The sequence below is a fragment of the Sinocyclocheilus anshuiensis genome, unplaced genomic scaffold (assembly GCF_001515605.1).
Source record: "Sinocyclocheilus anshuiensis isolate Anshui unplaced genomic scaffold, SAMN03320099.WGS_v1.1 scaffold648, whole genome shotgun sequence".
In the NCBI taxonomy this organism is placed as follows: Eukaryota; Metazoa; Chordata; class Actinopteri; order Cypriniformes; family Cyprinidae; genus Sinocyclocheilus; species Sinocyclocheilus anshuiensis.
This window is the reverse complement of record NW_015557156.1, coordinates 476,568-488,526: the sequence shown is the minus strand read 5'-3', so window position 1 is coordinate 488,526 and position 11,959 is coordinate 476,568. Positions and strand designations below refer to the sequence as shown.

General features: G+C 37.8%; 1 protein-coding gene across 1 annotated transcript in view; it reads left to right on the top strand.

The window, feature by feature from the left end:
* LOC107678197 (myosin-10-like) overlaps positions 1 to 11,959 on the top strand; it is a 74,197-nt gene that overhangs the window by 56,021 nt on the left and 6,217 nt on the right. Inside the window, exons 18-35 of the mRNA XM_016473390.1 lie at positions 2,699 to 2,892; positions 3,021 to 3,142; positions 3,260 to 3,329; positions 4,244 to 4,404; positions 4,557 to 4,665; positions 4,837 to 4,968; positions 5,274 to 5,480; positions 5,807 to 5,944; positions 6,024 to 6,147; positions 6,238 to 6,409; positions 7,229 to 7,441; positions 7,951 to 8,095; positions 8,312 to 8,518; positions 9,218 to 9,322; positions 9,483 to 9,635; positions 9,913 to 10,161; positions 10,808 to 11,020; positions 11,667 to 11,879. Coding sequence (XP_016328876.1) covers positions 2,699 to 2,892; positions 3,021 to 3,142; positions 3,260 to 3,329; positions 4,244 to 4,404; positions 4,557 to 4,665; positions 4,837 to 4,968; positions 5,274 to 5,480; positions 5,807 to 5,944; positions 6,024 to 6,147; positions 6,238 to 6,409; positions 7,229 to 7,441; positions 7,951 to 8,095; positions 8,312 to 8,518; positions 9,218 to 9,322; positions 9,483 to 9,635; positions 9,913 to 10,161; positions 10,808 to 11,020; positions 11,667 to 11,879 — 2,927 coding nt within the window. The remainder of the gene's footprint in view (positions 1 to 2,698; positions 2,893 to 3,020; positions 3,143 to 3,259; positions 3,330 to 4,243; positions 4,405 to 4,556; positions 4,666 to 4,836; positions 4,969 to 5,273; positions 5,481 to 5,806; positions 5,945 to 6,023; positions 6,148 to 6,237; positions 6,410 to 7,228; positions 7,442 to 7,950; positions 8,096 to 8,311; positions 8,519 to 9,217; positions 9,323 to 9,482; positions 9,636 to 9,912; positions 10,162 to 10,807; positions 11,021 to 11,666; positions 11,880 to 11,959) is intronic.

Sequence of the window (11,959 nt, the reverse complement as noted above, 5' to 3'; positions counted from 1 at the left end):
TCTGCTCATCACCTTAACTTTAACTGCGTTTGTAGCCGGCGCCATAGCCAGACTGATAAACAAACACAGACCTGAAGTTAACTTCGGGCCAGGCGCATGCGCCTGATGAAACCGTCTATGTAAAGCTTGAAGCATCAGAATCGGCATCGGTATCAGCCGATCACTATGACAAGAAATCGGTACTCCGTATCGGCTGCAAAAATCCTGATCGGAGCATCCCTAGTCTGGACACATTATGATAATGACAGTTTTGGTTGAAAATTTGCTTAATTGTCAAAAACATTGTCCTAAAATGGACTTAATGCTAAATATTATTTCCTTTTAAAATTTATATTTCACAGTGAAATATGACCTGACCTGGTTTTCACGAGATTCCCTCAAACACAGCTTAGTTTACAGCAGTCAGAGCGGTGTGTGTGTGTGGTACGCTTATGCCCTTGCTTCTGGCGGTCAGATAACTTGTTTGTTTTAAGTGTCAGATGGTGATTTGATAGGCCGTGTGAGGGAGATGGAGTTTGGGTGAGGGGTGGAGGAATTCTGTAGTGTCTCCGACAGGGAACACGAAACAATACACGTCTTGTTTCACTGGAATCCAAATGACTCGCTCAGCCCTGTGCCAGTCAACACTGACAGCTCAGTAAATTCTCCATGGGGGTAACGGAAGTCACGTCACGAGCCCATTATGAACAGCACATTACTTGGAAGTGGTTCTTAAGAATGACGTTTACAAGAATGCTGCAAGACCTAGAATTATTAATATAGCCCCAGTAGTTACACTTTACCAGCCTCCAATAAATCAAAAAGAATATGTAGTTTTTGATTACTTGTGTGTGGAGTGATTGAAGTTTGACTTGTTTTGCTGTAGGACACTGTTATCAGACTCAAATTTGTGAATATAATTTTTCTGATTAGGGTCTTATTTATTCCTAAGCAAATTTATTCACATTTATTTATTCAGTTGCTGAAAGGAGACATCTTTAGTAACATTACTTAGAGAGAGAACTTGATTTACATGTCTGGGTCATATTTCACTCAAAAGAAAAAAAAAACAACAACAACATTTTCCCTCAATTTCAGTTGCTGTAATGCATCCAAATGCTTTATTTTGAATTTGTTTTGAGAAGTTTTGTTGTTTCTTGTTAGAATCTCATTTCTGTAGTAGAGTAAAAATAATGGCAAAACTATGATTTGTTTTATTGAAATCAACATACTACAACAAATACTTACACAATGTATCAATACTTTACAATGCACTTTTTTGTATTCTGTAATTCTGTAACAAGAATTGGAGTGGAAAATGTACTTGAGGTCCAATAAATCAAAAAGAATATGTAGTTTTTGATTACTTGTGTGTGGAGTGATTGAAGTTTGACTTGTTTTGCTGTAGGACACTGTTATCAGACTCAAATTTGTGAATATAATTTTTCTGATTAGGGTCTTATTTATTCCTAAGCAAATTTATTCACATTTATTTATTCAGTTGCTGAAAGGAGACATCTTTAGTAACATTACTTAGAGAGAGAACTTGATTTACATGTCTGGGTCATATTTCACTCAAAAGAAAAAAAAAACAACAACAACATTTTCCCTCAATTTCAGTTGCTGTAATGCATCCAAATGCTTTATTTTGAATTTGTTTTGAGAAGTTTTGTTGTTTCTTGTTAGAATCTCATTTCTGTAGTAGAGTAAAAATAATGGCAAAACTATGATTTGTTTTATTGAAATCAATATACTACAACAAATACTTACACAATGTATCAATACTTTAAAATGCACTTTTTTGTATTCTGTAACAAGAATTGGAGTGGAAAATGTACTTGAGGGAAACATCTTTAAAAAAAGCCTTTTAAGGACCATTATTTAAGCAAAATATAGTTATAACTTTTTTTTTATAAATAGAATAAACTTTTTATAAACTTAAAGCACTGTTCACTGCACTGCTAAATACACACTGCCATTGAAATTCGCCACACCAAAAGAAATTCGATTTAATTAGTTGTAAATATGGGCTGCATACAGTGTTATCAGTGTAGTCTGATTCACAAGCAGGTGACAAGAGGAGTTAAGCATTACTGGTTTAAATCTGTCTGATGAAACCATGAGAGCAGTTGCTGAATTAACATCTGACTCAATGAACTGCAAGGTATTGGTGTGAAGTATGTCCTGGACATGATCTTGACAGGTTTTGAGGTTCACCCTTCCATTTACTTTATTTTGCAGCTTGTGCTTGTTTATAGATGTAGTCTTATCCTTGGCACTCTTCATCTGTTTCATGTCTCCATTTGCCTAGCACTGGACCTGCACCTGCTGGCATAGTAGGGGGGCCATTGGCTCTTGAATTGGCTGTCTAAACTTGTGGCATTGAGTCAAAATACACTGTACTATCTGAAAGTTATTTTTGGTTTTCTTTTGGGATATGACGATTAAAGGCCTGAAGGAATCAAAGGACAGTTTTTTTATTATTATTATTAAATGGTTTTTGTAAGAATGAAAAAATACACAGCGTATTTTGACCTTCTGCTTGGTGTTGTTGAATTAGAGCTTTAGTTGTAGATTTCCCTCTTGCATCTTCACATGATTTGGCTGTGCTGTGTCACTCTCTCTCTCTCTCTCTTTTTTTTTTTAAATGCATCTGTAAATACTTTGAAGATCAAGCTAACTGGTTGGTATCTTTCTTTTTTCTCACTCTTCATGGTAGTGGACCGTATTGTTGGTTTGGACCAGGTGGCAGGGATGAATGAGACTGCATTTGGGGCTACATATAAGACCAAGAAGGGCATGTTCCGCACTGTGGGTCAGCTCTATAAAGAGTCCCTTACAAAACTCATGGCCACACTCAGAAACACCAACCCCAACTTTGTCCGCTGTATCATCCCCAATCATGAGAAAAGAGTAAGTGACATTTGTCCCTTCAGTTGTAAGTAAATATGTCCTTCAGTTTAATTAAAAACATTTTTTATTTGACTAGAGTTTCTTTAATGTGGTCATCATGCACCTCTTTGATGTTGTCATTCTTCTAGGCTGGTAAACTGGAGCCTCATCTGGTTCTAGATCAGCTGAGGTGTAATGGAGTTCTAGAAGGGATCCGGATCTGCAGGCAGGGATTCCCTAACCGTATTGTCTTCCAGGAGTTCAGACAGAGGTGTGCTTCAGATATCTCATTAAAGAGTAGAGAAGCACCATATGTCTTAAGATGCTGTAGCATTAATATTATTGTATTTTATCAGTGAGAAAACTCTCATATCTGTCTTCCTCGCAGATATGAGATCCTCACCCCTAATGCAATCCCCAAAGGTTTTATGGACGGCAAGCAGGCTTGCGAGAGAATGGTGAGATTTCTTAAGATGACTAACAAATGACGTTGATCATTCAAAATAGTTAAAATACCAGTGTATTATGACATTTTCCATAAAAACAAACACTGCTGTTCAAAAGTTTGCTTTTATTCATGAAGAATGCATTCATTTGATCAAAAGTGTAAAAAATGTTGTAACAATTTCTTTACTATTTCAAATAAACACAGTTCTTTTAAACTCCATTCATCAAAGAATCCTGAAAATAAAGTCCTGAAAAAAAAGTATGACCATTTCCACAAAAATATTAAGCAACACAACTGTTTTCAACACTGATTATAATTATAAAAAAAATTCTTACACACCAAATTAGCCATTCAAATCATGTGATGCTGAAAAGTAAACCTGGAATAAATTACCTTTTAAAGTATAATAAAATAGAAAAGAATTGTGTTAAAATGTAATAATATTTCACAATATTACTGTTTTTACTGTATTTTTCTATCAAATAAAAGCAGTCTTGGTGAGCATAAAAAAATCTTACTGACCCAAACATACCAATGGTGGAGTAATTGTTTTAAACAATTTTTTTTTTTAATCATTTTCAGATAAATTTCAGATAGATTTTCACTACATTTAAGTTGTTTTCTTTTCATAATTAAAATTGGTATATCCAAATGTCACTTCCAAAAATAATAAGCTTAATTTCCGAATCAGACCTTATAGCTCAATAATGCATCTCTCCAAAGAGCTTTATCATAATAATGAAATTTCTTTGTATAATTTATATAAATAAGTGTAAAATTAAAGGTGCACTTTAAAGAGTTAATTATTTTATGTTCATTCTCTCTTTTCATAGAAGTTTTTACTGATGCCCATTATTGATATACCAGCATCTGAAATTTTGCATCTGCTAAAGACGAAGTGTCATCTAACAATCTGATCTGTAGATCCGAGCCTTGGAGCTTGACCCAAACCTCTACCGGATCGGGCAGAGTAAGATCTTCTTCCGCACTGGAGTTTTGGCACACCTGGAGGAAGAGAGAGACCTGAAAATAACAGATATCATCATCTACTTTCAGTCAGTCTGTCGAGGATATCTGGCTCGCAAGTGAGTCCAAATGGAGATGGCTGATCTAAATCTGGTCTAAAAGGGGCAGCAGCAGTGATATGCAGCTCTTACTGTTTATGGTGTAGAAATAAAATGTATTCTTATGAGACCTTGACAGTGAACTGCTGCTGTTTTGCCGTTGTGTTTCTCAGAGCCTTTGCTAAAAAACAGCAGCAGCTAAGCGCTTTGAAAGTCCTGCAGAGAAACTGTGCCGCCTACCTGAAACTACGCCACTGGCAGTGGTGGAGACTCTTCACCAAGGTTGGTCTCGGTTTTTGAAAGAGTCCGTTTTAATGATTTGACCAGGTTTTGTATACTTGTCTAAAAGAAATGTATGTGTTTGCAACTGAGAAATTGAATCTTTAAAAACTCGTTTGCAGTATTGTTGCAGATAGTTTTCATTTGAGACATGCATTACATGTGTGTCTGCAGGTGAAACCCCTCCTCCAGGTGACCCGTCAGGAGGAAGAAATGCAGGCCAAGGATGAGGAGCTCATTAAAGTGAAGGAGAAGCAGGTGAAAGTAGAGAACGAACTGGTTGAAATGGAGCGGAAACACCAGCAGGTTAGCACACACTCACCTGCTCCCTCTGTCTTCTGAAAATACAGTGTTATTTAAGTGTTGTGTTAGTGTTTGACCTAATAACCGATGGAATGAGCCACATTTAAAGACACTGTTACGTATCTGATATATGTAAATGGCCACACTTGAATTATGTTGCTTTCTAAAATCACTGTGGTCTCTTGTGGCTTTATTCAATGTAGTGGATATTCTGCAGTGTTACGAAATCATAGTGACTCTGTCAAACAAATTGAGTGCTAAACATTTTGTAGAAACAGAGAGAAGATCTGGTTTGATGTTTGTTTCAGCTTTTGGAGGAGAAGAACATCTTGGCAGAGCAACTGCAGGCTGAGACAGAATTGTTTGCTGAAGCTGAAGAGATGAGGGCTCGCCTGGTGGCTAAAAAACAAGAGCTGGAGGAGATTCTTCATGACCTGGAGTCCCGTGTGGAGGAGGAAGAGGAGAGGAACCAATCTTTGCAGAATGAGAAGAAGAAAACGCAGTCGCACATACAGGTGAGGACTTCACTGTGGAAATATAGTCCTTGATCTGCTGTAAACTTTAAAATAGGCCTCTCGGCTCTGAGAGAGGAAATCTGTATCTAAAACTTCTGGGTTGGAATAATGAATTGAGCAAGTACTTGGCTAAAAAGGCTCACAAAGTCCTACACTGCTGCTGTACAGAAACCACAAGTGTGTGTGTTTGTCTTCAGGACCTAGAGGAACAACTAGATGAAGAAGAGGCTGCCCGACAGAAGCTTCAGTTGGAGAAGGTGACTGCTGAAGCCAAGATAAAAAAGATGGAGGAGTGTGTGTGTGTGTGTGTATGTGCATGACTTCAGGACCTAGAGGAACAACTAGATGAAGAAGAGGCTGCCCGACAGAAGCTTCAGTTGGAGAAGGTGACTGCTGAAGCCAAGATAAAAAAGATGGAGGAAGATATTCTGCTGTTGGAGGACCAGAACTCCAAATTCCTAAAGGTCAGTGCAGATGTCAGGCTGCCTAATCAAAATGCAACCCATGGCCTTTGTTGTAGGAATGCTCCTCTCTATCCCTCAGGAGAAAAAACTCCTGGAGGACCGTGTCAGTGAGATGACCTCCCAGCTGGCTGAGGAAGAAGAGAAGGCCAAGAACCTTGGCAAAGTCAAAAACAAGCAAGAAATGATGATGGTAGACCTGGAAGGTGAGGACTGGGTTGAATATGGGTCATTTTATTTAAGTGAATGTAAAGCAGTGAGTCTTACGTGTTTATGTGTGTGTGTTTGACCCTCAGAGCGTCTAAAGAAAGAGGAGAAAACTAGGCAGGAGCTTGAGAAAGCCAAAAGAAAGCTGGATGCTGAGACCACAGACCTACAGGACCAGATAGCTGAGCTGCAGGCCCAGATTGAGGAACTCAAGATCCAACTGGCCAAGAAAGAAGAAGAGCTACAGGCTGTACTGGCCAGGTGAAGATCTAGTCATTGAGGAACACAGAATAACAAAATAGTTTGGCTGTCGTCTAGCTGACCATGTCAAAACAATAACTTATGGTAGGCCGAGTTATGTTGGCGTCATATAAATTTGAATATTAGTCATGGAAAGTTTTTATTCTTGACCTTTGTGTTTGTTAACATTGTGCAGTCCTGAAATAATTTAGTAAATTGGTATCACATTGCTGTTGCGACATCACATCATGAATACACACAAAAACATGCTTTCCCATGTTATATATATAACAGGGGCGTTCAGTCTGTATTATTTTATTTTAAATCTTATGTTTACCAAGGCAAAAATACAGTGATAATGTTTTAAATGTTGAGAAATATATTTACAATTTAAAAGAAGTGATTATTTGAAATAGAAATCGGTTACACTTTATTTTAAGGTGTCCTTGTTACAGTGTATTTATACATTTAAGTACGGAGTAATATTAATTAACTACATGTACTTACTATACGGTTAGGGTTAGGATTAGGGTTTGGCTTTGGGTTACTTGCATGTAATTATGCATAATTAATTGTTACTATAATGGTAAGTACATGTAACATGTAACAAGGACACCTTAAAATAAATTGTTACCTAGAAATCTTTTGTGACATTATAAAACTCTTTGTTACGTGTGACCAATTTAATGTGTTCTTGCTGAATAAAAGTATTCGTATTCATTTCAGAACTATTTAATTAATCAGGATTAGAAAGAGTTTATAAACAAAGTGTAGAAATTAACTTTAATTTAGCATGCATGGTTTTGTTAATAATCTTTGCTTATCCTTGTTGTTCCCCAGAGGTGATGAGGAGGTCGCTCAGAAGAACAATGCTCTGAAGCAAGTGCGGGAGCTGCAGGCCCAGCTAGCTGAGCTCCAGGAGGATCTGGAGTCTGAGAAAGCAGCCAGAAACAAAGCTGAGAAACTTAAGAGAGATCTGAGTGAGGAACTGGAGGCTCTGAAGACTGAGCTGGAAGACACCCTGGACACCACTGCCGCCCAGCAGGAGCTGAGGTACAAGAGTCTGCATCAGGAACTAAATTTATCATGACCACAAAATGGAACTAATTTTTAAAGGCATAATTCACCCAAAAATGAAAATTCTGTTATTTACTTACCCTTCACTTGTTTCAAACCTTTTAAAGAATGTTGGTAACCAAACAGTTGATGGTAGCCATTGACTTCCATAGTATTTTTTCCCATACTATGGAAATCTGTTTGGTTACCAGCATTCTTTAAAATATCTTCTTTTGTGCTCAGCAGAAGAAAGAAACTTGTACAGGATTGGAACGTGTGGAGGATGAGTAAATGAGGACAGAATTGTTGTTTTTAGGTGAAAAAAAAGAAGAAATATCAAAACTATGCTAAAACCTTGGTGCCAACATTTTTCTACGCTTGACTAGTTCAAATTAGTCTTTTGGTAATGTAATTGGAGAGCCATTTAAGACAGATTAAGTTAATTGAAATCTCACCCTTTCTCCTCAAATGTGTCTTGCCTAATCATGTGTCTTTTGCTCATGAAGGAACAAACGAGAGCAGGAGGTGGCAGAGCTGAAGAAGGCCATTGATGATGAGATAAAAAACCATGAGTCTCAGATCCAGGAGATGAGACAGAGGCACGGCACATCTCTGGAGGAGATCTCTGAGCAGCTGGAGCAGGCCAAGAGAGTAAGCCACAGAGATGAAGAGTAAATGATTATTACTCATTACTGTAGTGAGGGATTTCAGTTCTAATGTCTCGACTGGAACACTGCCAGTCTGCTGTCAGAATGATGTGTTTGGAATTAATTTCCTCGTTCAGTGATTGAATATGGTATGGTCTCCTGTTGATACAGTTCAGGCAAAATCTGTCTCTCTCTCACACTGTCTGTCTGTCAACATTAGGTGAAGTCAAATCTGGAGAAAAACAAACAGACTCTGGAGAGTGATAATAAGGAGCTGACCAATGATGTGAAGAGTTTGCAGCAAGCCAAGTCTGAATCTGAGCACAAGAGAAAGAAACTTGAGGCTCAGCTGCAGGAGTTCATGGCCCGCTTCAGCGAGGTAGAGAAGGTTAAAGGAGAACTTTCAGACCGTTCCCACAGACTACAGGTCAGTGCTGTTAGACTGTGTCACATAAACTACAAGCGAGTTCTGTTACACTTCATATCAGAATCATTTCTGTTACTCCCAGTTTCATGAAATACTGTTACACTCCGTCCTTCCTCACACACTACAGATAACTGTTGTTTCATTGTTTTTTTGCAGACTGAAAGTGTGGCTGTAATAAGGGATGCACAGTTAATCAAAATAAAACCCTAATCACGATTATGGCTTGATGTGAATTTATCAAATTGCATTCATTAAATTGGCAATTTTTATAATTAATTGTAATTATTATTAAATAAATTGCAAATTGCAGTGATTAAATATTAGCGTGTGTACTATTACATTATTATATAATAACCAGTTTCATATATGATTTTATGGTCATATTGGTATATAATCACAACATTGTGCAGCCCTACAAATAATCACAGCAGACCTGAAGCTTTTTTTTTAAATGCACAATTTTAAAACAAACATTTATTTACTACACGGAATTAAACTGTTCTGTTAAATTCTGACTCGGAGTTTCATATGAGACCTGCAATCATTAAATCTGCAATTATTAAAATTAATTGTAATTATTCGGTTCGGACCAGGCTGTCAAGCCAAGTGTGAAAGCAACCTTAAATAGATCAGAATCGAGGGTATTTGTGAAATATCTCTCCACTGTAAATTTATTTATTTATTTATCATTTGTTGCAGGCGGAACTGGACAATGTTTCTGCTCTATTGGAAGATGCTGAGAAGAAGGGAATGAAGCTGGCCAAAGATGCCTCCAGCCTAGAGAGCCAGCTTCAGGACACTCAGGTAATGCGTCTCTGCAAACAGGAAGCCCTGCAAGAGTGGATGAAGCAATGACATAGAATAATAAAACAATAGATAATTAATAAAAACAATTGGTAGACTTTTTAATGAAAAGGTGTGTGTGATGTGATTGAGTCATGATTGGTTAATATTGTGGATATAGGAGCTGCTTCAAGAGGAGACGCGTCAGAAGCTGAACCTGAGCAGCCGTGTCCGACAACTGGAGGAAGAGAAGAACAGCCTTCAGGAGCAGCAGGAGGAGGAAGAGGAGGCGCGAAGGAACCTGGAGAGACAACTGGCAACACTACAATCCCAAGTATGCACAATCACTCCATATTCTTTTATTAGGGCAGACAGCAAGTCAGATTATATCAACATCTTGCACATCAGTTGACACATTCAATAATGTTGTTTTACTCTACCAGTGACATGTTGGCTAGAACCTCACAAAAGCCTGTCATATTTGACCAAAAGTGGGTTATGTAAAAGTGTAATTTTCAGACTTCTGTTCAGAAAGGGAATCAGATGTACTATTTACTACTCAAACATTTGAAAGTAAAAGCACTCCTCTGTAATCCTCCTTTCTTGGATAGCTGGTGGAGACCAAGAAAAAGCTGGAGGATGATGTGGGATCTCTTGAAGGCCTGGAGGAGGTCAAGAGGAAACTGCAGAAAGACATGGAGGGGACCAGTCAGAAACTGGAGGAAAAGGCCATCGCTTACGACAAGCTGGAGAAAACCAAGAACAGGCTGCAGCAGGAGCTTGATGACCTTATGGTGGACCTGGACCACCAGAGACAGATCGTCTCAAACCTGGAGAAGAAACAGAAGAAGTTTGACCAGGTATGAATTGTTTTGGCTAAACGACATTTCACCCAAAAGTGAAATTTCTGTCTTTTAATATCCCTCATGTCATTCCAAAACCATAGGACTTATCACACCTCTTTGAAAAATAAATGAAGATATGATGCTCTGTCCTTCTATTGAAAGTCCATTCACCAAAACTTGACATTTAATTTGAAGTTTTAAAGCTTAATTTAATCCAAGACTTCTGAAAAAGACACAATTGCTTTATATGATGAACAGATTTAATTTAGGTTTTTAGTTTCACAATAAACTGATCAATGCACATATATAGAGTTCATCAAATGTGGGAAACTGAAGCTCAAGCATGCTTGCTTGATGTGTGAGAACCAACTTTTATGATGTCTTAATGAACTTTTTGAAGTTTTAGTGGAATGTACTTTCAATGGATGGACAGAAATCTTACAGGTTTCATTTAAAATATCTTAATTTGTATTTGAAAGATGAACAACAATATGAGGGTTACCAACTGATTTTCAACATTTTAATTTTTAAGTGAATTTTTTTTATGTATAATGCTAAATTGTAATTTTATTTTTTTTATTATCATTCAATTCTAATGAAAAACATTTGTTAATAATTATGAAAAAAATCTTACCAAAGCATTTGTTGATGTGTATGTCAGATGCTGGCGGAGGAGAAGACCATCTCTGCACGTTACGCTGAGGAGAGGGACCGTGCTGAGGCCGAGGCGAGAGAGAAGGAGACCAAAGCTCTGTCTATGGCCCGAGCCCTGGATGAAGCTCTGGAGGCTAAAGAGGAATTTGAGAGACTCAACAAGCAGCTCAGAGCTGAGATGGAGGATCTGATGAGTTCCAAGGATGACGTAGGCAAGAATGTAAGTCAGTATGTTACTGGACGTTTGTGCTGTTATATTACATATGTAGTTATGTTTGGATTCATCATCATGATGTTTAAAGAACCTTTGGTGTTTTGTAAACAGCAGATTTTGTTGGCTGTTTTTGTTTTGAGACCTCATAATGTGCACTACAGCATGTGATAACTAAGTGTGATGCAACAAGTTTCAGGTGTCAAGTAATTTGCCTGTCATCACTGACAACAGAATACTTCATCAGCCAGTCACAACATATGCATGTTTAATGTGCAGTATTTGGAGCAAGATTTTGGGCTGATGAATTTTCACTATTTGGATCTACTCAGAGTGCTGTGGCAAACATAGAAGCAACAAATAAAATAAAATGCTAATTTGAAAATGGGAGGAATCACGGAATTTTAAAATTGTGATTTCCAGGTCTAGAGATATCATAAAAATGTAATGTAGAAAGTGGTTTGGAAAACGTGAAAATTTATGAAAAATGGAAATCTTTCTCTGCAGTCTTTAAAAAATAATTGTAGAAATGTGGAGTAAATATGAATGAGTAGAGAAGTCCTGGATCCTGGATCCTGGATTTATCATTTAGCAGCTGATCACTGGTTATAATCCTATCTCACTGTAATTTTTTTTTACGTTCTATAATCTGTAGGTGCACGAGCTGGAGAAATCCAAGCGCACTCTGGATCAGCAGGTAGAGGAGATGCGCACTCAGTTGGAGGAGCTGGAGGACGAGCTACAGGCCACAGAGGATGCCAAGCTACGTCTGGAGGTCAACATGCAGGCCATGAAGGCCCAGTTTGACCGAGACCTGCAGGCCAGAGATGAGCAGAATGAGGAGAAGAAGAGGGCACTTGTCAAACAGGTGGGTGGAATTATAATTTTTGAGGATTACAAGCCATTTGGGGATGAAGATTATCCTTTAAGATTCGTCATTTATTCACT